Raw genomic sequence first — 27,727 nt, 5'->3', positions numbered from 1 at the left:
GTCTGTTCCCTAATTCTTAGATTACCAGACTTAATAAAAAGGGGCATATTCGATTTCGATAATTCAACCATAGAATGTAGTTTCACGTACTTGTGTCTATTTTGTAAATCATTTATAAAACCTGCATGTATTCTCATTCCAAAAATATTAGATTTTAAAAGTGGGACTATAACTCACTTTCACAGATTTTTACTTCGTCGGGAATTAAGACTTGGCCACTGGTTGATTCACGAACCTATAACAATATATACATATATATCAAAGTATGTTCAAAATATATTTACAACATTTTTAATATATTTTGATGTTTTAAGTTTATTAAGTCAGCTGTCCTCGTTAGTAACCTACAACTAGTTGTCCACAGTTAGATGTACAGAAATAAATCGATAAATATTATCTTGAATCAATCTACGACCCAGTATATACGTATCTCAGTATTGATCACAACTCAAACTATATATATTTTGGAATCAACCTCAATCCTGTATAGCTAACTCCAACATTCGCATATAGAGTGTCTATGGTTGTTTCGAAATATATATAGATGTGTCGACATGATAGGTCGAAACATTGTATACGTGTCTATGGTATCTCAAGATTACATAATATACAATACAAGTTGATTAAGTTATGGTTGGAATAGATTTGTTACCAATTTTCACGTAGCTAAAATGAGAAAAATTATCCAATCTTGTTTTACCCATAACTTCTTCATTTTAAATCCGTTTTGAGTGAATCAAATTGCTATGGTTTCATATTGAACTCTATTTTATGAATCTAAACAGAAAAAGTATAGGTTTATAGTCGGAAAAATAAGTTACAAGTCGTTTTTGTAAAGGTAGTCATTTCAGTCGAAAGAACGACGTCTAGATGACCATTTTAGAAAACATACTTCCACTTTGAGTTTAACCATAATTTTTTGATATAGTTTCATGTTCATAATAAAAATTATTTTCTCAGAATAATAACTTTTAAATCAAAGTTTATCATAGTTTTTAATTAACTAACCCAAAACAGCCCGCGGTGTTACTACGACGGCGTAAATCCGGTTTTACGGTATTTTTCGTGTTTCCAGGTTTTAAATCATTAAGTTAGCATATCATATAGATATAGAACATGTGTTTAGTTGATTTTAAAAGTCAAATTAGAAGGATTAACTTTCGTTTGCGAACAAGTTTAGAATTAACTAAACTATGTTCTAGTGATTACAAGTTTAAACCTTCGAATAAGATAGCTTTATATGTATGAATTGAATGATGTTATGAACATCATTACTACCTTAAGTTCCTTGGATAAACCTACTGGAAAAGTGAAAAATGGATCTAGCTTCAACGGATCCTTGGATGGCTCGAAGTTCTTGAAGCAGAATCATGACACGAAAACAAGTTCAAGTAAGATCATCACTTGAAATAAGATTGTTATAGTTATAGAAATTGAACCAAAGTTTGAATATGATTATTACCTTGTATTAGAATAATAACCTACTGTAAGAAACAAAGATTTCTTGAGGTTGGATGATCACCTTACAAGATTGGAAGTGAGCTAGCAAACTTGAAAGTATTCTTGATTTTATGTAACTAGAACTTGTAGAATTTATGAAGAACACTTAGAACTTGAAGATAGAACTTGAGAGAGATCAATTAGATGAAGAAAATTGAAGAATGAAAGTGTTTGTAGGTGTTTTTGGTCGTTGGTGTATGGATTAGATATAAAGGATATGTAATTTTGTTTTCATGTAAATAAGTCATGAATGATTACTCATATTTTTGTAATTTTATGAGATATTTCATGCTAGTTGCCAAATGATGGTTCCCACATGTGTTAGGTGACTCACATGGGCTACTAAGAGCTGATCATTGGAGTGTATATACCAATAGTACATACATCTAAAAGCTGTGTATTGTACGAGTACGAATACGGGTGCATACGAGTAGAATTGTTGATGAAACTGAACGAGGATGTAATTGTAAGCATTTTTGTTAAGTAGAAGTATTTTGATAAGTGTATTGAAGTCTTTCAAAAGTGTATAAATACATATTAAAACACTACATGTATATACATTTTAACTGAGTCGTTAAGTCATCGTTAGTCGTTACATGTAAGTGTTGTTTTGAAACCTTTAGGTTAACGATCTTGTTAAATGTTGTTAACCCAATGTTTATAATATCAAATGAGATTTTAAATTATTATATTATCATGATATTATCATGTATGAATATCTCTTAATATGATATATATATACATTAAATGTCTTTACAACGATAATCGTTACATATATGTCTCGTTTAAAAATTATTAAGTTAGTAGTCTTGTTTTTACATATGTAGTTCTTTGTTAATATACTTAATGATATGTTTAATTATCATAATATAATGTTAACTATATATATAACCATATATATGTCATCATATAGTTTTTACAAGTTTTAACGTTCGTGAATCACCGGTCAACTTGGGTGGTCAATTGTCTATATGAAACATATTTCAATTAATCAAGTCTTAACAAGTTTGATTGCTTAACATGTTGGAAACATTTAATCATGTAAATATCAATCTCAATTAATATATATAAACATGGAAAAGTTCGGGTCACTACAAATATCATGTCCGAAGGAGGATCCCGGAATGATGGGGATATTCTATATGCATCTTGTTAAGGTCGGTTACCAGGTGTTCAATCCATATGAAATATTTTTGTCTCTATGCATGGGACGTGTGTTTATGAGAAATGGAAATATGAAATCTTGTGGTCTATTAAAATTATGAAATGATTATTTATGTTAAACTAATGAACTCACCAACCTTTTGGTTGACACTTTAAAGCATGTTTATTCTCAGGTACGAAAGAGATCTTCTGTTGTGCATTTACTCATTTTAAAGATATTACTTGGAGTCATTCATAGAATATTTCAAAAGACGTTGCATTCGAGTCATTGAATTCATCAAGATTATTATTAAGTCGTTGATAGTCTGATATATTATGAAATGTGAAGCATGCATGTCTTTCAAAAACGAATGCAATGTTTGTAAAATGTATCATATAGAGGTCAAGTACCTCGCGATGTAATCAACTGTTGTGAATCGTTTATAATCGATATGGACTTCGTCCGGATGGATTAGGACGGGTCTCTACATGATGGCCGTAGTATCATGTTTTATCGCTTTCTAAAACCAGACACAAATATTGATTATGGATTAAAAGCACTAGGTGGTGATATTGATGTAATCAACATGATCCAGTATGTGCATGAGCATAAGAAAATATGGGTTTACATTGAACATGAGACCACCAATTTAAAAACTTATCAGAGCCCCAACAAAAAAAAAAATTTGTATTGTAAGAGATTGAAGAGGATGTAATTATGCATGTATTGACAAAGAGAAAAAAGTCAAAGATTCAGAAAAGATTAATGTTGGAATGGCATGTAGGTGAAGCTAGTGAAGAAGTTATTTTTGATAATAGTCAACAAGTTACACAAAGTATTGATGATGATGTTAACATACCTACTGTTAATGATGAATCATTATTTGAGAACATTCAATCAAGTATTGATGATGATGTTTACATACCTACTGTTAATACTGAATCATTATTTGAGAACATTCAACCAAGTGTTACAGTGAATTATGATGAAGACTTTGACCCATTTGTTGCACCAAATGTTGATGAAGATAGACTAACTGATGAATATAATGTAATAGAGGATCTTGTAGTGAATATGGGTGGATTTAATTACAATGGTAACCAAGAAAAGAAAACTGATGTGCCAGTTATAGAAGTGGAAGACTTAGACAATGAGGAGTTTGAAAGTAATTTTGAAGTGGATAACATTGAAGGTGAGTAGAGAAGAAGAATTAGGGAGTTAGAGAAAAAAGAAATTGAGAGAAGAGGTGTGAGTCAAACTTACTTTTTTGTTGGGCAGACATTTACTAGTGCAGAAGAGGCTAAAAAGACCATCAAGGTACATGCAATTGAAACTAGAAGGGATATTTTTTATAAAAAAAAATGACAAGAATTGAGCGCCCTTCTTCATTTCTAGGACCAAACCCAAAGCCCTCATGGACTCCCTCGTAACCTTCTGCCTCCGCTCCTAAGTGTCCATTCAGATCACCCCCTATAATCAGTCGATGGTCAGCTGGGCACCTCCTCACTACCTCATCTAACAATTCCCAAAAACTCTTCTTTTCCCCATCACTTAAACCCGCGTGAGGTGCGTATGCGCTAATGACCGTGAAAGTCTCCTCCTTAATATATAGACTAACCGACATAGTCCTATCGCTAAACCTACCCACGTCAACAACGTTATCCTTATGTAGTTTTCCCAAAAAGATACCTACCCCGTTCCGTGCTATCCTAGAACCCGAGTACCACAACCTATAGTACTTAATATCCATCGCCCCTTCACCCTTTCATCTAGTCATTTGAACACACCATATGTCCACATTACTCTTAAGAAAGGTATCAACGAGCTCAATCCTCTTTCCCGTCAAGGTTCCTATATTCCAACTACCCACTCTAATCCTATCAAGGGTGGCTACTCTACTACCGCTTCTAACCCCTCTAGGCCTGCCCACTCCTAAAGTAGGAGGACACGATCTCAAGTAACCATAAGTGTAGGGTCTATATTAACCTATATACCAAAACAAGCTAAAAAAAAGAATATGTTAAATAGTATAGATTTGTTAATTAAAATATTTAAAATTGAAAATGAAATAAATAAATAAATAAGTAGAAACACTGATAATATGAATATGAGGTATATATACGTAGATGACAAGTAGCACACATAATCAGTTAACCAAAACAAATAAAGGGAGTGGTAAAAGGTAACAGCCGGCGGCAATTGACGGGAAACGGTGAGGCCGGCGAGGACAAAAGTGGTTGTTTCTTGTGAGGAAAAACGTTCCTGAGCCCGATCCGTAGAAGGTGGTATCCCACTTGCCGGAAAATGGCGGAAAAACCCAGTTTATTAATGAATGTTAAATTAGTGAACATTTTGTAATAACCCGTCCTAATCCATCTGGACGAAGTCTTCAACAGTTGGTCCCATTGCGAGGTTCTGACCTCTATATGCCATGAACGACTTCATGTAATATGAGCAAATGCACAGCGGAAGATTTCTTTAATACCTGAGAATAAACATGCTCTAAAGTGTCAACTAAAAGGTTGGTGAGTTCATAGGTTTATCATAACAATCATTTCAATATGTTAATAGACCACAAGATTTCCGTTTATAAATATATGTACAATCGCAAGTGTATAAAAGTACTCTATAAGTTGTAGGCACCCGGTAACAAGCCTTAACGTTCATGTTTTACCCTCTGAAGTACACCAGACCAGGTGTGTTTAATATAACTTCGAAGTACTAAAGCATCCCATAGTCAGGATGGGGTTTGTCAGGCCCAATAGATCTATCTTTAGGATTCGCGCCTACCGTACATAGACAAGTAGTTTAATGTTACCAAGCTAAGGGTATATTTCTGGTTTAAACCCACGTAGAATTTGTTTTAGTACTTGTGCCTATTTTGTAAAACATTTATAAAACAGCGCATGTATTCTCAGCCAAAAAATATATATTGCAAAAGCAATTAAAAATGGAGCAAATGAAACTCACCATACTGTATTTTATAGTAAAAATACATATGACGACATTTAACAAGTGTAGGGTTGGCCTCGGATTCACGAACCTATATCATTTATATATATATATATATATATATATATATATATATATATATATATATATATATATATATATATATATATATATATATATATATATATATATATATATATATATATAAACACATATAATGGTAATCGAACAAATTTATATATTATTATGGATTAAATTTTTTTTTATTTTAATTAGGTGTTTCATTAATAACCTAATTAGTTATATTCATTAATATTTATTGTAAAAGTATTGATAAAATTATGTTATATGTAGTAGATATGGTTTTATATATCTAATAGTTATTTGATAAAATAATATTGATAATAAATAAAGAGTTGTTTTTATTTTACAATAATATTAATAATAGTTATTATGACAATAATATTGATACTAGTATTAATAATGATAATAATAATAATAATAATAATAATAATAATAATAATAATAATAATAATAATAATAATAATAATAATAATAATAATAATAATAATAATAATAATATAAGAATAATAATATTATTGTCAAAATAATAATAATGATAATAATAATAATAATTTTGACAGAAATGATAATTTTTCTAATATTGATAATGATAATAAAAATGATACTTTTAATAAAAATGATAGTTTTTAATAAAAATGATACCAATAATAATAATTAATAATAATAATTTTAATAATAATAATAATAATAATAATAATAATAATAATAAAATAATAATAATAATAATAATAATAATACCTTTAGAAGATAACAATTATGTCACAGGTTGGGATCGAATCCGCGACTTTTCGTTCAACAGACACACGCTCAACCACTGCTCCGCTAGTTTCTTTCTATTATAACCCACTCGATTAATTATTTATTAATTACGAAACTGTTTTATTTTCATCAATCTTTTATTATCATTATCATATTCATACCCAGTATCTTAACATGATTATCATCAACATTATTCTTATTAGCATCATCATCGTCATTAATATCATAACTAAACCATCATCATAATCATCATTATTAAATCATGATCATCATAATATCAATTTCATCATCATCTAACATTATTTAACTTAATTCTCATTATGATTCTTATCTAACTTAGCGGTTTCACCGTCACACATCACAATCATAATCATGTACTCATCTTGATCGACCTCATCTATAAACCGTAACCTTCATACTTATACTCATCTTTTTGGATCAACAGCAAAACTGCAGCCCAGTTCGTGACATAGCAGCCCAATCGGCCCAACAACAGAATACGGCCCAAGCTTTAAGTCCATGGGAAATCTAAGTGGCCCAAGGTAGTTTTTCAGTTCATAAAAAAAAAATAAACGAACAAGAAGCTGGAGACAGGAACATGGCAGCCCCACCTTTGATATACTTGTTTAATTAAATCCACCCACTGTAGCGTAGCAGCAACAATTAGTGTGATATAATAATGGTGTTTGGCTTCAGTTTTGCAACGGAAAAAGAAACAACACATAGGCAATGGTTCTTGATGACGCTTAGTGGTGTTCTCGAAACAGGAAGTAGAACCAAAGGTGGTGGGTTTCGATAACAAGGGAATGGTTTAATGGTGGTGAATCGTGGTTATGGTAGTTTCACTGCTACAACAGAAGTAGTAGTAGCGCACTACGAGCAGCAGCAAGAACTAGTAAGATATGTTGGTTGTAGTGATCGATGAAGTGGTGGAGTAGGGTGATGGTTTATAGTGGCGTTGAGTTATGGTGGTGATGGTTTCCGGTGAGAAAACGAAGATGGTGGTCGAAGAAAAGGAAAGAGGATGGTGGCTTGTCTTAATGAAGGTGATGGTGTTATTATGATGAAGAAACAGAAAACAAAGTGCAGTAGATAACTCAAAGGTGTTTGATTCTTGGCCTCGGTTCCACAATAGCAAGTGGGTTTCCGATTATAGATATGAAACCGTGATTGAGCAAAGTTTTTGTGGTTGGTTACACAGGTTTAAAGATGGTGATCTGGGTGGCCGACGGTTTCAAGTGGTGAGGGTTGAAGGTGATTGAAGGAGATGAAGTGGGTATGGTGGCGGAGGTCATGGTGTTTGAGGATGGTGGAAGGTGGTGATGAAATGGGATGGTTGATCGAGCAATAGAAGTGAAAACAAGTTGGTAGTGAAATATGGTTAGTGTATCTTTTATTTCTATATGTAATATGTATATATAATAAAGTGGTTAAGAATGAAAACAGTATTCTATCGATTCAATTCATTTGTATGGTGACAGGTGGGGTCTTGTATAAAGTATGGATAGAGATATAAAACACTAATGTGTACTATCATTTCCTAAATTGACGGGATTTCTTATATCATAAAATCTTTAAATTGAAAGGCATAGTATACAAAAGAAACATGACAAGTGGTATTTGACTTTGGGTGATGAATTGATGAATGTGGTACAATATGATTTATATAAAAGAGCTATATATCAGCCTAATTTACGGGAATGGTGATTGTTACTCATTTGTATGCATATAATATATAGATGTAGACATGTAATATAATATAATAATTATATTATTATAATCATAATAATTAAACGTACTAATGAAATGAAATCAATCACCACATAGTAAAGCCAACTTTAAATTTGAAATTTTATACCGACGGTTTTTCTACGAAGTGCTATATCGTACTCCGTTGTTATTCAGTGGCGGATAAAAGTCCACAGAATAATCCCAAATTTTTTAAATTAATTGTCTTTATTTATTTTGGTCATTATGGTGTAGAATTCAATCACTATCTATTAAATAAAAATTACATTAATTATTCACTCCCAACCCTAAGTTAAATATAAAAAGTTTTGAAATTCAACAAATAGTTTCTAATTATATTTTAAATAAGCCTATAATTGATATAACTCATGTTCGGATCACCGTTTATTTTAAAATAATATAAGTTTGAATTTAACTTGTGTAATATCCATCGAATGGCGATTGAGTGCTATTGTCATTTACTAAATAGATTCGAAATCACAAAATATATATTCTCATACATTATTTATATATATATGGATATGTTGTAAATAACAATTATTATAATATCCTATTTTTTTTTTATGTTTCATATTTCATTCTAATAACACATATAATATTTCAAATTATATTTCGAATTATTATTTATATATACATACACGCATATCTATTTACAAATAGTTGTTCGTGAATTGTCAAGAACAGTCAAAGGTCAATTGAATACATGAAACAGTTCAAAAAAATTTTAGACTCAACCCAACAGACTTTGCTTATCTTGTCAAAGATATTAAATCGTATCGAGAGTTTGGTTCAAAATTAGTCGAAATTTTTCGGGTCGTGACAGTACCTAACCGTTAAAGAAATTTTGTCCCGAAATTTGATCGAGGTCGTCATGGCTAACAATAAAAATGTTTTCATGACGAATATGAATTGATAAATAGAGTTTTATCATCATTGAGTAATATGGATAAAACAATTCGATTACTTGAAGCATATGAGTGGAACTATCACAAAAGATCGAGATAGAGATTTAACTTTTGACGTAGTCATGGTGAATTTCCGGAATTCATGGAATTTAAAGAAAATCTTCTAATCAGAAAGAAAATGAAATAGCACGATTTATTAGCAAACTGTTGGAATTACGGAAGAACATAAATATCGAGGAAATATTTCCGTGATATGCTTAGAGATTAAGTAGAATGAAAGAGTTATGTAATATGGCACATGATGACGTTATAGTCTGTGAATCATCATATTTCATTAGAATTTTCAGTATGACTTACTGTAATATAACCACGTTGGCCAAGTGTCATTATATTATACTAACTCATGCTCAAATTCTTAACACTTCTCCAGAATTCATTCATAATTTATACTTAGGTTTTACAGAAGTTTCTAATATAATGTAATACAGATGACACGAAGAGGTATATAATTTCGGACGAGAATATTTATGAAAATATCTTCAGAAATATCGAAGATATTTATGATGATATTTTGAAATTTCTAATTTCGAAAGTTGATGAAGAAAAATTTTTCGCAAGATTTTAACATGACTTCGGAGCAAGATATTCTCTAAAGATTTCATCGGATCCAGAATTACCTGGATTCTTTGAATATAGGGTTTGGTCCCTGTATTTGTCCTTGGTCTCCTTCATGGTTAGCTCAATCCGTTTTTCATTACCAAATTTTCTATCGAGCGTTCCCAACACTCCATTCTTTTACCATCACTTTTGGCCATTAAGACCATCTACAACATGGTGCTTCGTCAGCATTTTCAAAGTTAACGAATCTGGATCATCGGTTATCAAACCGAGGGTTTTCAAGAATATTGAAGGTTTTTAGATGATTAAACGCTTATTGTAATCGTCAAGATACAAATGAGGTTTAAGATGAAATCAAGTGGCAAACTTGAAGAAATGTTTAGTTTCATATATTATAATCAATATTTTAATACATTTTAATTGTCCAATATTAGTAGTCCAATGTTAGTAGTCCACAGTTAGTAGTCCACAGTTAGTAGTACGTATATAGTTAAATATATAATCTTAAAATTAATCGACATATCGTGACCCATTGTACAACTTATTGTCTCAGAATTAATCCGACGTATTGTGTACATATGTCCCGATTTATCCGACGATATGTAAAGTGCGTAAAATAAATAACAGTATTTAAATGACGATAAATAAAGTGCGTAAAGTAAATAACAGTATTTAAATGACGATAAATAAAGTACGTAAAATAAATAACAGTATGTAAATGACAATAAATAAAATTGCGAGAATTAAAATTGCGATAAATAAATTGCGATAAAATAAAATGTAATAAGGAATTAACAGTTAGCTGGGAACAGTTAGCTAGGATTTTGTTAGCGTGAATTCTTGACAAAATTTCTCATAGTTAATTTGTTTGTTTCTAACAAATTTTATTTTGTCCGATGTTTTCTTCATTATGCCACTTGTTGAATTCTGATAGGTCAAAATCCAAATATGAATTTGAATGAAAATGATTATTCTGCGGTGAACGGATTCGTATCTCTGTGGATGTAAGTAGGATAGTAAATGACTGTTGAATTAGATTCGAAGAATGTACAGTGTAACTTATTAATGTGAAATCTAAATATTCCTCGGGTATTACCTACCCGTTAAAATATTTTTACCATTAACAGTTTGTACAAAAGAATTTTTAATTACAATCTTTATGAAAATATATATACATATATATTTTCTTCAGATGTAATCATGGATTTAATGAGTCAATAAGATATTAAACTCATTTGATTTATCGTTAATACTAGATTACATAATCTCTAAAACTTTAGAAATTATATAATCGCCATGTCGAGCGAAGATAATCGATGTAAAACGATATTTAGAATGAAGATAAAGTAGATAGAACGATACGTAGAACGATGATTATGCTCGAGGTACAGAATGAGATGTTGAGGCATGTGATGTTGAAACTTGGGTTATTGGTGGTACTGGTGTTGATGTTGGTGGTACTGTTGGTACCGGTGATGTTGCTGGAGCTGTTAAGTTTTGCACCATATTCTCCAAAGCCACTACTCGAGCGCGAAGCTCGTTGACTTCTTTTATTACTCCGGGATGATTGTCGGTCAGAACGAGCGGATGAATAAGGTTTAGAATTTTAGATAGAAGATAATCGTGACGAGCTACCCTAGAGATGAGGCTAAAAATGGTGTTTCGAATAGGTTCACCGGTAAGTGCTTCAGGTTCTTCGCTGAGGGTGCAGGTTGGTGGGTGGAAAGGATCTCCTTCTTCTTGTCTCCATTGGTTAAGTCGACTACGAACCCATCCCCATTTCATCCAAAATAGGTGATGGCTAAGTGGTTGATCCATTCCGGTTACACTACTTTCGGAGCTCAAGTGGATATCCATGTCGGAATAGCTGTCGAAATCTGAGGAACTCGAACTGGTTGAGGAATCCATTTCGTACGATCAGATGAAGGATTTTTGATAAGAAATAGATTATAGGATGTAGATTAGTATCCTGCATTACAAAATTTATATATGCATATATAATACTAAAATCCCATAAGTTACGGAGGAATCTACGAAAACTGCCAGGCAAAGTCTACAGTAACAGATACGCTAAGATACAAATTTTGTCTATACACTATCGATGCAATAGTGGCAGTAAGACGTGTGTAAACTTAAGGATGGTAAGCAAGTAATTTCTAACAAGAAATGATAAGCAAAACTTATAATATGCGGCTAAGGTCGAAGTCCAGACTCGTTAATGCATCCTAACAACTATCAGTTAGACACACTAATGCAAGACCTGGTTCGCTAAGACCACCGCTCTGATACCACCTGTAGTAACCCGTCCTAATCCATCTGGACGAAGTCTTCAACAGTTGGTCCCATTGCGAGGTTCTGACCTCTATATGCCATGAACGACTTCATGTAATATGAGCAAATGCACAGCGGAAGATTTCTTTAATACCTGAGAATAAACATGCTCTAAAGTGTCAACCAAAAGGTTGGTGAGTTCATAGGTTTATCATAACAATCATTTCAATATGTTAATAGACCACAAGATTTCCGTTTATAAATATATGTACACTCGTAAGTGTATAAAAGTACTCTATAAGTTGTAGGCACCCGGTAACAAGCCTTAACGTTCATGTTTTACCCTCTGAAATACACCAGACCAGGTGTGTTTAATATAACTTCGAAGTACTAAAGCATCCCATAGTCAGGATGGGGTTTGTCAGGCCCAATAGATCTATCTTTAGGATTCGCGCCTACCGTACATAGACAAGTAGTTTAATGTTACCAAGCTAAGGGTATATTTCTGGTTTAAACCCACGTAGAATTTGTTTTAGTACTTGTGCCTATTTCGTAAAACATTTATAAAACAGCGCATGTATTCTCAGCCCAAAAATATATATTGCAAAAGCAATTAAAAAAGGAGCAAATGAAACTCAACATACTGTATTTTATAGTAAAAATACATATGACGACATTTAACAAGTGTAGGGTTGGCCTCGGATTCACGAACCTATATCATTTATATATATATTAACATATATAATGGTAATCGAACAAATTTATATATTATTATGGATTAAATTTTTTTTTTAATTAGGTGTTTCATTAATAACCTAATTAGTTATATTCATTAATATTTATTGTAAAAGTATTGATAAAATTATGTTATATGTAGTAGATATGGTTTTATATATCTAATAGTTATTTGATAAAATAATATTGATAATAAATAAAGAGTTGTTTTTATTTTACAATAATATTAATAATAGTTATTATGACAATAATATTGATACTAGTATTAATAATGATGATGATGATGATGATGATAATAATAATAATAATAATAATAATAATAATAATAATAATAATAATAATAATAATAATAATAATAATAATAATAATATAAGAATAATAATATTATTATTTATTATCAAAATAATAATAATGATAATAATAATTTTGATAGAAATGATAATTTTTCTAATATTGATAATGATAATAAAAATGATACTTTTAATAAAAATGATAGTTTTTAATAAAAATGATACCAATAATAATAATTAATAATAATAATTTTAATAATAATAATAAAATAATAATAATAATAATAATACCTTTAGAAGATAACAATTATGTCACAGGTTGGGCTCGAATCCGCGACTTTTCGTTCAACAGACACACGCTCAACCACTGCTCCGCTAGTTTCTTTCTATTATAACCCACTCGATTAATTATTTATTATTTACGAAACTGTTTTATTTTCATCAATCTTTTATTATCATTATCATATTCATACCCAGTATCTTAACATGATTATCACCAACATTATTCTTATTAGCATCATCATCGTCATTAATATCATAACTAAACCATCATCATAATCATCATTATTAAATCATGATCATCATAATATCAATTTCATCATCATCTAACATTATTTAACTTAATTCTCATTATGATTCTTATCTAACTTAGCGGTTTCAGCGTCACACATCACAATCATAATCATGTACTCATCTTGATCGACCTCATCTATAAACCGTAACCTTCATACTTATACTCATCTTTTTGGATCAACAGCAAAACTGCAGCCTAGTTCGTGACATAGCAGCCCAATCGGCCCAACAACAGAATACGGCCCAAGCTTTAAGTCCATGGGAAATCTAAGTGGCCCAAGGGAGTTTTTCAGTTCATAAAAAAAAAAATAAACGAACAAGAAGCTGGAGACAGGAACATGGCAGCCCCACCTTCGATATACTTGTTTAATTAAATCCACCCACTGTAGCGTAGCAGCAACAATTAGTGTGATATAATAATGGTGTTTGATATAATAATGGTGTATCTTTTATTTCTATATGTAATATGTATATATAATAAAGTGGTTAAGAATGAAAACAGTATTCTATCGATTCAATTCATTTGTATGGTGACAGGTGGGGTCTTGTATAAAGTATGGATAGAGATATAAAACACTAATGTGTACTATCATTTCCTAAATTGACGGGATTTCTTATATCATAAAATCTTTAAATTGAAAGGCATAGTATACAAAAGAAACATGACAAGTGGTATTTGACTTTGGGTGATGAATTGATGAATGTGGTACAATATGATTTATATAAAAGAGCTATATATCAGCCTAATTTACGGGAATGGTGATTGTTACTCATTTGTATGCATATAATATATAGATGTAGACATGTAATATAATATAATAATTATATTATTATAATCATAATAATTAAACGTACTAATGAAATGAAATCAATCACCACGTAGTAAAGCCAACTTTAAATTTGAAATTTTATACCGACGGTTTTTCTACGAAGTGCTATATCGTACTCCGTTGTTATTCAGTGGCGGATAAAAGTCCACAGAATAATCCCAAATTTTTTAAATTAATTGTCTTTATTTATTTTGGTCATTATAGTGTAGAATTCAGTCACTATCTATTAAATAAAAATTACATTAATTATTCACTCCCAACCCTAAGTTAAATATAAAAAGTTTTGAAATTCAACAAATAGTTTCTAATTATATTTTAAATAAGCCTATAATTGATATAACTCATGTTCGGATCACCGTTTATTTTAAAATAATATAAGTTTGAATTTAACTTGTGTAATATCCATCGAATGGCGATTGAGTGCTATTTTCATTTACTAAATAGATTCGAAATCACAAAATATATATTCTCATACATTATTTATATATATGGATATGTTGTAAATAACAATTATTATAATATCCTATTTTTTTTTTTATGTTTCATATTTCATTCTAATAACACATATAATATTTCAAATTATATTTCGAATTATTATTTATATATACATACACGCATATCTATTTACAAATAGTTGTTCGTGAATTGTCAAGAACAGTCAAAGGTCAATTGAATACATGAAACAGTTCAAAAAAATTTTAGACTCAACCCAACAGACTTTGCTTATCTTGTCAAAGATATTAAATCGTATCGAGAGTTTGGTTCAAAATTAGTCGAAATTTTCTGGGTCGTGACACATTTGGTACTTCCTATTTAATGTATACCTAAACAAACACCTTAGTGGAATAATTGAAGATATATCATCTTGGGGGTCTTATGCCTACATTGTTCAATGTAAAGACCTCGATAGTTTTAACAGAATGACATTAGGTCCCTCATTGAATGCATTGGAATTTTTGGAAGTCATTCCAATGATCCAACGAAAAAACAAATTTACAAGAATCACAAAAGTTGCAATTAGAGGCATACCTTTTGATTGTTGTTCTCCTGATAGCATAATCGAAGCAGTTAAGAACGTTGGAAGAGTGATACATATCGATCATAATACCCATCACCTCAAACACCCGGACGTGATGTACGCTCTCGTCGAAGCTTACGATCCTGGTCCAATTGGCAAATACGTATCTGCAAACGTTGAAAACAATTCCTTCTGCAAGTTGTGGTTAGAAGAATCAACACCCAAGGATTCTATCAAAGTGGTGTGCAACGATTTGATAAAGGAATACAACGAAGTTTTAATACGATCGTCTAAACAAAATGAAGAACATTAGAACCAAAAAAAGCATATGTCAATCTCACCAGATTTAAATCAGGTACCGGAATCTCCACCGGTGCCGGAAACTCAACCGGAGCTTGCTAACAATCTAGCCGTTACAGATGATGACAACCCGAATTTCAAAACTCCAGCAAAAGTAACTGGTTTGTCTGCTGTGGTTCCCAAAGTAATCCACTTTTCCTTGGAAAAAGTCAACTTTGCCCTATCTAATGAAAAAGCAAAAGTGGCAGAAGAGATAAAGAAAAGTCTGTTTGTCCCCAAAACCTATTAACAAACAACCCTCACCATTGACTAATCAAGGTTTCCCTGCCTCCACCCTCTCACCCAATAAACAAAAGACTCATTTCAATTTCAAATCTAATGACTATCCTACCCTTACTAACAATTCACCAAAAGTCTCTTCCAATTCTTCTCATTATGCTTTCTATCATCAGGTTCCTGTTACAACACCACATCTTAAAGATCAATGTTTGGGTACTTCATGTAAGAAAACGTGTCAAGAAATCAAAGATAGATGTCTACCGGTGGAAGAGCCTTTACAACCTTTTGTTCATCACAAAAAAGATGGAAATAAAAAGACGTCTAAAGTTAATACCAATTGTTGGACGGATGAGGTTCCTAATCTCTCTGGCTTTTTCGACACTTCCAGCGAAATCAACCATGTTGTAGGTACTTCTGTAAAAGCCAAAAAATCCAACACAATCGGTCATCAATTCGGTTCTAAAAAGTTAACATATAAGGAGGAATTGCACAATTTTGGCGTGCTAATGGATAGTATGACGGATGACGATACGCCTGTTAACAAACTTAAATCACGTGGTTAATTCCTGTCAATTTCTTTCATTTGATTTTCATTCTTATTTCAACATTAATCTTACAGGTTTGTTCTTCGGCTTTTTTCCTTTACATCTCAGCCTCCTCTCCTTTGTCGTTTGCCGCTTCCTTATTTTCCTCTTTCCCTTCGCCTCTGCCATTCTATTCCATCTTCTCCCTTTCTTTGATTGGGACTTGTTCATCCTCGTGCTTCCCGTTTCTGCCTTCTCAATCGTCGATGTTTCTTTGTCGATTGGAGTTCATCGTGCTTCAATTGATGTTTTTTACTAATTTGGGAATCGCTCCTTCTTCCGTTTGATTTGGTTTCTGGGTGTTTCGTGCCCCAATTTAGATTGGTACTTTGATTCAATTCTGCAGCGTGTATCCTCAGATTTAGATGTTTATCAGCTTATTGGGCTGCTGTATTGGACTTCTGAGCCCACTGTCTAGATTGAGTGTCTTACAGCCGTTTTCTATTCCTTTTGGGCTTCTAAGCCCAGCAAGGTGGATGGGATTCTTGCAACGTTTGGGTTTCTTAGCTCGGTTAGTGGCAGGCTTTGTGTTTCAATGCATTCTCATTTTCAGTTTTTTCTTTTAGGCTTACAAGCCTCTTCCAATGTATCGTTTTATATTCTTCATTGTTCCGATGAAGGTTTTATTAATATATTAATTTTTCGCCGTAAAAAAAAAAAAAGTGGAATAATTGAAATTCGAACGAATTCTGTGAACCAAACAAAACGTTATGGAAAAAGGTAATAATTAGTGACAAATTTTGTGAACCAAACACAACCTTAATGGAGGAAGTTAATTATTGGTGACATAGTGATCTTTTAGTCTATCTGTCCAATAGAAAAAGATACAAGTATCGAACTTATGACCTAAACAAAAGAGTTGGGCAACCACTGTTTCCAACATCTGGTGATAATTGGTAACAAACATAAACATTTATAATGTGTTGTATCAGATACAAGTTACAATACTACCTAAACAGACACCACTGAGATATAGTTGAACCAATATAAACCACAGGCTAAATAAAAAACAAACTGAAGCTAGCCTCGGGCTAACAATTGGTCAAGAAAGCTGAACCTTTCTCGAAATTTGACAAGACTAGCAACTGAATACATGTTTCTAAATGTTCCTCAAAACTTAACCGGGATGTTACTGTTCCTGCTCCTCCTGCTCCCATCCCCCTAATCTCAACCCAGGGTCATAGTTGGTGAATAGTCGGAATTCATTTCCAAGCTTGCTAGAGTGCTGTGGGCGAAACCCACATGGGCGCAAGCCTAAGAGTTGTGCAGCTCTCTCATGCTGCACTGCACCTGAAGATATATAAAATCCATTACATATACAGCATAACATTGTATACAAATAACACAACAGGATTATTGAAAATTCTTCTTGATTGATCAGGTTTACAGTTGCTGAAAGTGACAATCTACTGAGATGATCGGCATCTAAAAAGCCCAAAATGCCCCAGTCAAACTGAACCATCTTACACACGAATATCAATGAATCAGGTGTTAAGAACGCATGAAGGCATGGAGTATTAGACTAAATGTATATATAGAAAAAACCACTAAAGACGGGTTACTGTGACATCTATTATTAAATAGTTAATGCGGGTCAAATGGATAAAACAGAAAATATTAGCTGATAAAGGAAGCATTTTGAACATGTTTAAGGTCGCCTAAACTGTATAAAATACTCCGTACATTATTCAGAATTATATATTATTGGTGTACCGATTAGTTAAAGAACATTGAGTGAAAAAAATAAAGTTACTGCGGATTTTGAACTGGAAAAAGCAGTTCCCATTGTAACCCATAGTGCCGCCTCTATGAGACACGATATAGAATATTTGTTTCGCACAAGGGGGTAGAAAAAAAACAAAGATGAGAGAAGCAAGTTAAGAGAGAAAAAAGGTCTGACCTGTGAGTAAAAGCAAATACGATTCTCCAGGCTGCTTAAGAAAACCAACAGTTTCAGATACTTTTTCCAAGCACTCCTGGCTCTGCCCATCATAAGTACCAACAGCAAAATTGAACTCACTTGAGTGCATAAAGGGATAACAATGAAACAAAAAAAATGCATAGAAAAAGTTTACAACGCATCTGATTTAGAACTAAATTTTTGATGATTCCATTTTTAAGCAAGATGCTTACATAAAGAGGGAAACTTCGATTAAATGTGTTCTCATAGTAACCCTGATGTTTAACTTTCTTTTTCCGTCCATAACTCGAATGTCATATCAGAACAGAAGCTATTATAAAGATCAATTAACGTTGTTCACCAAAGTTGTCCCAACTTTGATCGAATAATTCCAACCATGAACAACGTTGTCCACCATCGACCAACTTTAAATTAGATTAAGGCTAGTCAAGTAAGAGTAGCCCTAAGTCCCAACTAATCCGAGATTGACCCCGACTTTTACATCTCTGCCATAAACATGCAACATAAGAAATCATATGCTACATAGTCATGACCATATGTCATTCTTCTTGACATGAAGCATCCCACTTTTGATCGTATTACACTTAACTTTCTTGGGTGTACCTTTAACTTAAATTATATTTTTCCAAAAATTCTATAGCATTTTCTCCATGTTACTAACTTCGTTGGGTTTTACGAAAGTACAAGACGAAGTATGAACAACAAAGCTCTTTATATAGATTGCAACAATTAGTCACCAAGGTTATGTCTAGTTTGAGCATATTGACATAAAATGTGGTACTCTAGTACACATACGAAGTACACATACGACACTAGTGTTCACTAAGAGTGTTCTAATATTTGTAACACTTAGCCTAATGTACGAGTAACAATTACCAGGTAAGGAGGATCTGCAATAATAATACGGAAAGAATGCTTCATAGAGGACGGTAGCTCTAGCGGTTCATTATAGTCATAGAAAGTGAATTCACTTCCGTATTGCTCGAATCGCTTATCATATTCCAAAAGCTGCACAGGTAAATCACGATGCATTTTCTGAAAGAAAATTGAACATGAACACACAAATTACAAAATATTAGCTTCAAAATTAACCTTTACATTAACCGCTTGCCTGAGTGACCACCGAGTTACCGAATGAAGCAAGCACACCGGTTGGTTCAATTACTACGGGCTATGCCAAATTGTTTGAAAAAGGGAGTGACTATAGGGTGCCCATAATGCGCAGTTCAACAGGTAATAGGTCTCGCGCTCGGGGGCTTGATTACCCGAGACTATACCTTCTAAGGGAGTCAAATAGTCAATGTGCTCGTTGGTCCTCGCTTACCCAAAAAAAAAAAATTACATTTGCTCAAATCGCTTATCATAATTTAATATTGCACAGGCAAATTATGATTTCATTTCTGTAGATGATATAAACACGTATATTTATATTTATTACTCCGTACATGAGTGTATATACCTTGAGATAGGCGTAAAGGGTAGGGCACGCAATGCAAGCAACAGAAGGTTTAGAATCCATAGAAGTAAATAACGCGTGAACTTCACGTGCCACCGTCTCCGCAGTTTCACGGTCGTACCAGAACTGACTGAGATTCCAATTTTCCGTTACTAACTTCACTTCTTTATCATCCTCTGCTGACGTTGTCCCGTTGTTGCTTGCAGTGGATGAACGATTTTGCTCCGATAGAAACTCTTTGAGAGCTTCTAGCGCGTGAGCACTTAGCGCGGGAGCTTCGTCGTCGCAGACGTCAGCGCCGGTATTGTGGTCTCTCATTTCCTCCATTTTCTAGGGTTTGCTAAATTCGAGTTGTTTTATTTTGTGCTTGAGGTATAAATATGGTTGACGCCTTGACGCAAGCAGCCATTAACTTTAATCTATAGTTAGTGTGTTTGTTTAGAGTTTTAACGTTTAACATTCAATTTGTTTGTTTTCGACATTTGAATGATACTGAATCGTTAAGATATCCGGTACTCAACTATTCAGAATCTCTTAACGATTAAGCACTATTTATGTAATATTTTTTTAAAATTATATTAAAAGCACTTACTAAACAAGTATATTTTAATCATTATTCATATAAATGTTAATGGGGTTATTTTACATATTAACATTGTTCATTCAAGATTATCAAACAGTTTATAGTTATTCAGAATCAAACTCATTCATAACCTTTGAATCATTCAGATTATTAACCCTTTAGCGCTTAACCATTCGGCACTTAACTATTCAGTTTTATCAAACACACCTTTAGAATTTAATTTTTATAAGTAAAAAAATACTTATGCTTACTTGTTAATAAATAATAATCGCCGAATAAAATACACTAACCACTTTGTAAAACATATTAATACACAATGACGACGACACCGTGAGTTGTCATAGAATAAATTCAATAATATTCAAGTGACGATTACTATTAAAAAAAGGAGTACCTTCATCGAATAATGAAATACTCTAACTGGTACAAACAAGATGGTTCGCAAAGGCTCGAAACAAGTAAACGTTACAAATAGACGCTAACTTCAACCGAACCTAACCGAAACTAAAATCGCTATAACTAAACGAGCAAACCAAGAAACAAACTGCTAAAATACACAAACCAATGTCAATACAAGCCAAAAAAGACTGCACCAAACTAAACTAAACAGCCTAAAAACATATGTAAGCAAGACAGATTAACCATTCTTGGAAGGGCCTATTCCGTTTCTTTCACCGGACGATTAGTAATCCCGTCAACTTTTTCGAGGTGAACACCTTTACCTTTTCTTGCTATAAGTCCTTAACACCGGCAACATTAAGAAGGAGCCATTTAAAGCCAAGATAAATGGTGAAACAAGCTACAATGTCTATTTTAATCGTCACTTTAAGTGAGAGCCACTTAAAACGAATACCAGTATACTTTGGTTCACGATTACATGCGTGAACACTACATTAGATTTAATTTACACACAACTCACAACATGATGAATCAAATTAAGAGCCTAAAAGTGTAACAGTAACGACACAAACAGATAAATCGAATGACATATGAATATACGATATAAATATAATGTCTGAAATAGGGATTACATCGGGCCGGTTTTGGGCCGAGTTTAGGTAATTCTAAACCCAAACCCAATTAAAAAAGCTTGTCATAAGACCCAAATCTATCGGATCCCCATTTAGTTACTAACTAGCAGGTAACCGAGTTTCCCCACGGGTATTCAAGTCCCAATTTGCTTACGATCTATCGGATAAACGGGTTTCCTCATGGGTATTCGAGTCTTTTGTCGGGTATACGGGGTGAGTAATTGGTTTTACTGGTCGGATTATCGGTTTATGAGCCGGGTATATGGACTCAGATCTTTTTTCGATTATACGGGCTGGATAATCGGGGTTGTGTTTAAAACCATCTCTGGATCCGGACTCGTTTAAAAGTTAAAAACTATTCCCATACCCGACCCTAAACCCATTTACCGGAACCAAACCCAATCCAAAACTATCGAAATCGAATACGGGTTTTTTTGTTAAAATCAGGGTGAAAAGGGATAGATTATCATGCTATTTGGGCCAAAGCAACTATAGCACTTTTGTTGGTCTAAGATATCTATCCTTATTGCTCAGACACTATAATTCAGCTTGTTAACTAGGCCGTAGCCCATAATAAGCCTAAAATAAGCCCTAAATAAGACCAAAACAAGCCCAAACTAAGCCCAGCACATTTACCTGCGATTCTGCGAACATTCGGTTGAATTATCATCACACCGGGATCAGAGAACAAAAATAGCAACAACCGGTGACTGTAACGTTCAGAACAAACTACCAAATTCGTCCCTGAAACAATGAGATCAAATATTGTCACTGAGGTAATTCATCAAACACCTTGTACTCATTTCTTTACTATTGCTTCAGTTAGTCATATTTAGTATACAGTTGATCAGATCCAATTGTGTATGTGTATACAGTTGATCAGATCCATATTTAGTCATATTCATGTATAAAGCAAAAAATGAAAGTATATATAGTAGGTAGTAACTGATTTATCCCTAATTTGATAAAAAAATTTAAAATTAGGAACCTGTAGTAAGGTTTTTGAATTGGCCGTATCACAAATATTAAATGCTTAGTTAATTTTTAGAGAAATCGGATGTTATCTTCTAGTTTTTAGTATATTTAAGTCTAATTGATGTGCTAATTAAACTTTAAGCTTGAGATTCATTAATCTGTGTTGGATATACAAGATTCAATGGAGTGATTTTTTAGGGTTTATTGTCAGTTTATGCAGGCCTGGGAGTCTATAGGGTTTTAATGTGTCTATCGAATGCCGAAATCTCATATCAGTGAGAGTGTGTGTGTGTGTGTGTGTGTGTGTGTCTTTTTGTGGTGTGTAGTATGTGTTTTTGTGGAGTGTTGGTGTTAATGTGTTTATTTATCGTGGAAAGTTTGATTAACGAAGTTTGAGAGTAGACTTACAATGAGATATCAGTACTTTATGTTTAAAATTTAATCTAGGATTTAGAATTTAGATTCGTCTTGTTCTGTGTAATCAAAATATCACTGATATGAGATTTCGGCATTCGATAATATCCTGATAAAGGGGAAGTTTATAGATAAAGTGGAGATGGATAATCAAAAAGATAGGTATATGAATAATGAAGACGTTTATGCATAAATTGATTATAAAGTGCTTCTTCATAACAAATTTTACCATACATCAGAAATACTTCACTTACAATGTCAAAAGTAAAAGTGTCATTCATTATTCACCACACATCAAAAGCAATTAAGCAAATAAGTGCCACTCCATATTATACACCGAAGTACGATAAAAAACAGCGATTATTTAAGCTAATATGTAGTCTTTAGTATAGTAAGTTAGTAATATCTTTTGATAAAATAATAATTCCAGCATCTCTTCAATTTAGTGTTTCAAACTTTGGATACTTGTGTTAGATCCGTTTAGTGGTTTTAGGAACGTTCACTTAGGACAGATTAGCATATCTGGCTTGATATTGAATAATCAATATTGACTAAAGGACTAAAAGAAAACAGCGTGTTACAGCTTAGTAAAAAGAAGTACCCAATTACTTGTAGTAAACTTGCTAATTACACAAGGCGCCTAGTGCCTATGCGTGCTTTTTTAACCATGGTACTAAATAAGTTATGGTTTAAACAGGCAGGGCTGCCTACAAGATTTAAGCAATGGTGGGAAGGCATACCATTTCTTACTTCGATGGTCATTGCAGTTTGTGCCGCGATTTACTTGGTTTGCCTTTTGATTGGATACGATTCATTTGTAGAAGTATGTTTCTTGCCCTCAGCCGTCATTTCAAAATTTCAAGGTATGTATCGGTTTCTAAATTGTCATAGTTACTATTCACAATAATATGTGCATCATTCAATATATGTCTATTTGTTAATTTGGTTTGTTTGTATGCATGTGCAGTTTACAGGGTCTTCTCATCTATATTCTTTCATGGTTCTATACTTCATCTCGTATTCAATATGTTGGCTCTGGTTCCGTTAGGATCAGAGCTGGAAAGAGTTATGGGTTCGATCCGTTTGTTGTATATGATTATTTTGTTGGCTACAACCAGTGCTATATTTCATCTTTTAATTACATTAATAGCTGCGTACAACCCGGTCTACTCATATTACCATTTTATGGACGAGTGTGCGATTGGATTCTCTGGTGTTCTGTTTTCTATGATTGTTATAGAGACGGGCTTAAGTGGAGTCCAATCTAGAAGGTTGGTTTCTTTAATATTGTCTGGAGATAGATATAGATATTTTTGTTACTGATATATTTTTTATTTTTCTTTGTGTAGTGTGTTTGGACTTTTTAATGTGCCCGCTAAATTGTAAGCATTTGTACTTATAATCGCATAATTTTTTTGTGATTACACTTTTTGAATTTTTTTATACACTTCATGATCACAACATGTTTCAGGTATCCGTGGATATTACTGGTGGCATTTCAACTACTTATGACAAACATATCATTGCTTGGACACTTATGTGGGATTTTATCCGGATTTGCATGTATGATTTTTATTTTTTAACTTCAGAGTCATGAGTTTGATTCCGTCTCTTTTTTGTTATTATGTCACATTTTTTGATTTCAGATACTTATGGTTTATTCAACTTTATGATACCGGGGAGCTCTTTCTACTCTGGCATAGAATCGTCTCCTTGGCTTGTAAGTATCACTTGGGGATCATTTTTAGTTTCAAATCAATAGCACAAGTATTCTATTTTGTCAATTTTGGAAGGTACATTGAGGTTGTGCAATACATAATTAATAAATAATTTATAATATCAATTAATTCAGGTAAGAAATTATATGTATTTGAAACATTGAAATCATATCAAAATTTATATCAGATATGGTTTACATTCAATTATCATCACTTAATGAATAAATAACTAAAATTAGGAAGAATATTAGTTCTGAGTTAAGATAGAGCAAGTAAACAAATCCGTATATCTGAATACTTCATATCCACATATACAACATCTCTGATACTTTTACCATGCTGATATCCGTGTTCTAATTTGTGCGTTTTGCAGTCAACTTGTGTGCGTAGACCAAAATATATAATGTGCACTGGTGGTGATCCTTCTGGATACATCCCTACGTATTCTACTCGTAATACATCATCCAGGTAATTGTCCCTTATCTCACAATATAGTTTTTTTTTTTTTTTTTCCTTTCTATTTTCCATATCATCTCTATAACGTAAGTAAAATTCTCAGTGGAATGCTTTCTGGGAATATATGGACAAACTTGTCTTCATGGATGCCACGGAGAGAAGTGCCTCCCCAGGTATGCTGTCAGTCAGCTGAGGGGTGTTGACTTTTTCGTATATCATTTGTATCTCGAATCTCTAGATCGTTATGTGTAGATATTTTTTTTAGGATACTTGATAACCATAACAGGCCGTACAATTTATTGGTAAAATTGTAAAGTATAATTTGGCGATTATAAACCATGAATGTGCCAGTACAAGTTTGATACAAGTATATCTGATGTTATTTGCAGTCAACAGAAGACAATAGCAGGTTCCCGGGACGAGGAAGAACACTTGGTGCAACTCAAACCCAAACGGTTTCAGCTAACAATTCTGACTCGAGCCTACAGGCTAGACTCTTGGAAAGTGGCAACAGCCCCGTCCACCCTTCGAGTCAGGAAGCAATAGTTGCAGGACAACAGAGAAACGATAGAAGGTAACTCAATTCTTTTGTGGTTGTGATTCACTTTTTGGTTATGTTAGAGGTGAAAAATTGGGTGGTTAGGGCAATAGGTGAAATTTGAAAGTAATTCATTTTTTTACTGAATGGGTTTCGTCGAGTTGACTCGTAAAGGCGCGAATATTTTTTAGTCCATTACTACGATCTTATCTATGAATAATAAATAACTAATGTATGTAGACAAATACTATATTATCTCGATTATGATTCAGTTTATACTAACAAGATGGTTCAAGAGGTTGTATGATCCAAATCAACTTATATTGCCAACCCAAATGGTCAAATCAACCCATCTAGCTATCTATAGCATTAAAAGGAAAATAGTAATCATGCCTATTCTGTTTTTATACTTGTTTTTTGTTGGATGCTGATCTAAGGCACCTAACAGGAGCAAACCGTCCAATTTGTTTAATCATATTAAAAGTTGTTGAATCATCTTTGTTGTGTTTTTGTGGTATAGGCAATCAGGGCTCGATACCACTGCAGCAACAACTATCGGCACCCCACTTAGTCAGGTTTATATCCCATTTTTGATCTCAGAATGTGAAAGGGTAGATATATTATTATACAAATTTTTACAGCTTGATTTTTTTAATGAAGGGAATGGTTCCATCTGAAGAAGAGATTCAAAAGCTTGTAGCAATGGGCTTCGATAAGGTAAAACAATGATCCACATTACATATTCCTTCGTTCCTTTTCCCCGCATCTTAAAAAGTGGTTCGGGTGTGTTTCAGACACAGGTGGAGGTTGCAATAGCAGCTGCAGATGGTGATTTGAATGTAGCTATTGAAATACTCATGACCCAACAAGTAAGTATCTAATTCTAATTTAATAGCTATTTTAAAATTTAAAATACAAAATCGGTCCTGGGCTTAGCTATAAAAAACTGGCCACTTTAGGTTTAGTTTAAAGCCTGGCTAGGAATAATGAATGTCATGTCTTAGACTCTTTTTAACCGCTGAGGTGTTCATTTGGGTGAAAAAGTGACTGAAGTTTTTGACTTTGACGTGGCAATGAAGCTTAATAGTGGTGAGTATTAAATTTGAGTGAGTGAAAAGAATTTGGGTGATGTAGTAAAATATGATTGAAAGTTGGGTATAAAATAAATAAATTAATATTAATACTAATATATAAAAACTAATGGTGGATACTGATTGGTTGAAAAACCCTTGACGCGTACGTTTTTTTCTATCAGACCATTTTTAACCTTGCCTGTGACGTCACAGGCAGGTTGTACACTTTTTGGCCAAAAAGTGCAATCTGCCTCTGACGTGGCAGTGTCACCATCTGACACCAAAATAACCCTGACGCCCCTCCAGTGTCAAACAGGTCCCACCAATTTATTTTAATAATATATAGAGTTTTAAAAAAAAAAAAAAAAAAAGTAAAAAAAAAAAAATAGCCGTTGTGTAACGGCATAAAATATGAGCGAATCAGAGAAAGCCACGTCGCCCTGACGCCACCCAACTGTCGCGTGAAAACGGTGACTGACGCCCCACCTTCGTCAGCGGTAACGCCCCACTAGGGGCGTCAGAGGGCGTCACCGGACGCCAGCGCGTCTGACGGGACCCCTCTGACGCCTGGTTAAAAATGGTCTCAGTTTTGTGGCTTGTCAGCCACATCATGGGCGTCAAGTTTTGTGCCACCTCACTTGTCAACTCAGATTTTGGCATTAAAAGGGGAATCTGACGCTTCGTTAATGCTAGTCATAAACATTAATTTGGGTTTTTAAACTTATTTTAATTAATTAGTACTACAATTTTGTTGGGTATGTGCAGGGATGACTTGTACAGGCTGGTTTGATAATTATATGCCGCAGCTCAAGAATGGTCCGGACCTGCTAACCTTTGGGTATCTGCCACTATATCCAATGAATCTTCTAACTGTACCTTCTTATATATCTTTAGTTTTCGTGTAGACGATTGTATACAGTAATCTCTGAACAACGAAACAATTAGAACTTATCGTGTTTATGATTAAGTAG

The 27,727-nt window shown here is 33.1% G+C and overlaps 3 protein-coding genes and 1 long non-coding RNA gene across 7 annotated transcripts; 1 reads left to right on the top strand and 3 right to left on the bottom strand.

Annotated features, from left to right (window-relative positions):
* Positions 1-3,977: 3,977 nt before the first annotated feature.
* LOC139842047 (uncharacterized) lies at positions 3,978-4,394 on the bottom strand. The gene has a single exon (XM_071832225.1). It carries the CDS (start codon positions 4,392-4,394, stop codon positions 3,978-3,980), a length of 417 nt encoding a protein of 138 aa, XP_071688326.1.
* Positions 4,395-12,010: 7,616 nt separating this feature from the next.
* Positions 12,011-16,910, bottom strand: LOC139844714 (uncharacterized). 3 transcript variants are annotated; one of them, XR_011758076.1, is made up of 5 exons: positions 16,625-16,910; positions 16,342-16,421; positions 15,770-16,184; positions 15,440-15,620; positions 12,011-12,136 (listed from the first exon to the last, which is right to left on the bottom strand). It is a non-coding gene; the product is annotated as an uncharacterized lncRNA (long non-coding RNA). The 3 variants fall into 3 exon arrangements; XR_011758077.1 differs by having other exon boundaries at positions 15,440-15,595; XR_011758075.1 differs by having other exon boundaries at positions 15,440-16,184.
* Positions 16,911-17,450: 540 nt separating this feature from the next.
* On the bottom strand, positions 17,451-20,334 carry LOC139844209 (uncharacterized). The gene is made up of 4 exons (XM_071834430.1): positions 19,972-20,334; positions 19,389-19,547; positions 18,492-18,573; positions 17,451-17,881 (listed from the first exon to the last, which is right to left on the bottom strand). The coding sequence occupies exons 1-4, from the start codon at positions 20,293-20,295 to the stop codon at positions 17,721-17,723; spliced, it is 726 nt and encodes a 241-aa protein (XP_071690531.1). The 5' UTR covers positions 20,296-20,334; the 3' UTR covers positions 17,451-17,720.
* A 1,918-nt stretch (positions 20,335-22,252) lies between these two features.
* On the top strand, positions 22,253-27,723 carry LOC139844207 (rhomboid-like protein 15). Of its 2 annotated transcripts, XM_071834427.1 has the most exons (13): positions 22,253-22,358; positions 23,669-23,834; positions 23,939-24,242; positions 24,321-24,353; positions 24,443-24,534; positions 24,618-24,691; positions 25,063-25,157; positions 25,249-25,318; positions 25,535-25,719; positions 26,204-26,258; positions 26,344-26,400; positions 26,478-26,552; positions 27,522-27,723. In XM_071834427.1, the coding sequence occupies exons 1-13, from the start codon at positions 22,335-22,337 to the stop codon at positions 27,525-27,527; spliced, it is 1,236 nt and encodes a 411-aa protein (XP_071690528.1). In that variant the 5' UTR covers positions 22,253-22,334; the 3' UTR covers positions 27,528-27,723. The 2 variants fall into 2 exon arrangements, with proteins under 2 accessions (XP_071690528.1, XP_071690527.1); XM_071834426.1 differs by lacking the exon at positions 27,522-27,723 and having other exon boundaries at positions 26,478-26,564.
* The last annotated feature ends 4 nt before the right edge of the window (positions 27,724-27,727 follow it).

This window comes from Rutidosis leptorrhynchoides, chromosome 4 (assembly GCF_046630445.1).
Source record: "Rutidosis leptorrhynchoides isolate AG116_Rl617_1_P2 chromosome 4, CSIRO_AGI_Rlap_v1, whole genome shotgun sequence".
NCBI classification, from domain to species: Eukaryota; Viridiplantae; Streptophyta; class Magnoliopsida; order Asterales; family Asteraceae; genus Rutidosis; species Rutidosis leptorrhynchoides.
This window is presented reverse-complemented; position numbering and strand designations above follow the sequence as displayed.

Coding starts and splice junctions, on each gene's coding strand:
- LOC139842047 (XM_071832225.1), bottom strand. CDS start 4,394: ATGGATATTAAGTACTATAGGTTGTGGTACTCGGGTTCTAGGATAGCA.
- LOC139844209 (XM_071834430.1), bottom strand. CDS start 20,295: ATGGAGGAAATGAGAGACCACAATACCGGCGCTGACGTCTGCGACGAC. Junction 18,574..19,388: donor TTGCAGATCCTCCTTACCTG/GTAATTGTTACT, acceptor TATGATGGGCAG/AGCCAGGAGTGCTTGGAAAA. Junction 17,882..18,491: donor GTATTTGCTTTTACTCACAG/GTCAGACCTTTT, acceptor ATATATCTTCAG/GTGCAGTGCAGCATGAGAGA.
- LOC139844207 (XM_071834426.1), top strand. CDS start 22,335: ATGAGATCAAATATTGTCACTGAG. Junction 24,692..25,062: donor TAGAATCGTCTCCTTGGCTT/GTAAGTATCACT, acceptor TGCGTTTTGCAG/TCAACTTGTGTGCGTAGACC. Junction 25,158..25,248: donor ACTCGTAATACATCATCCAG/GTAATTGTCCCT, acceptor TAAAATTCTCAG/TGGAATGCTTTCTGGGAATA.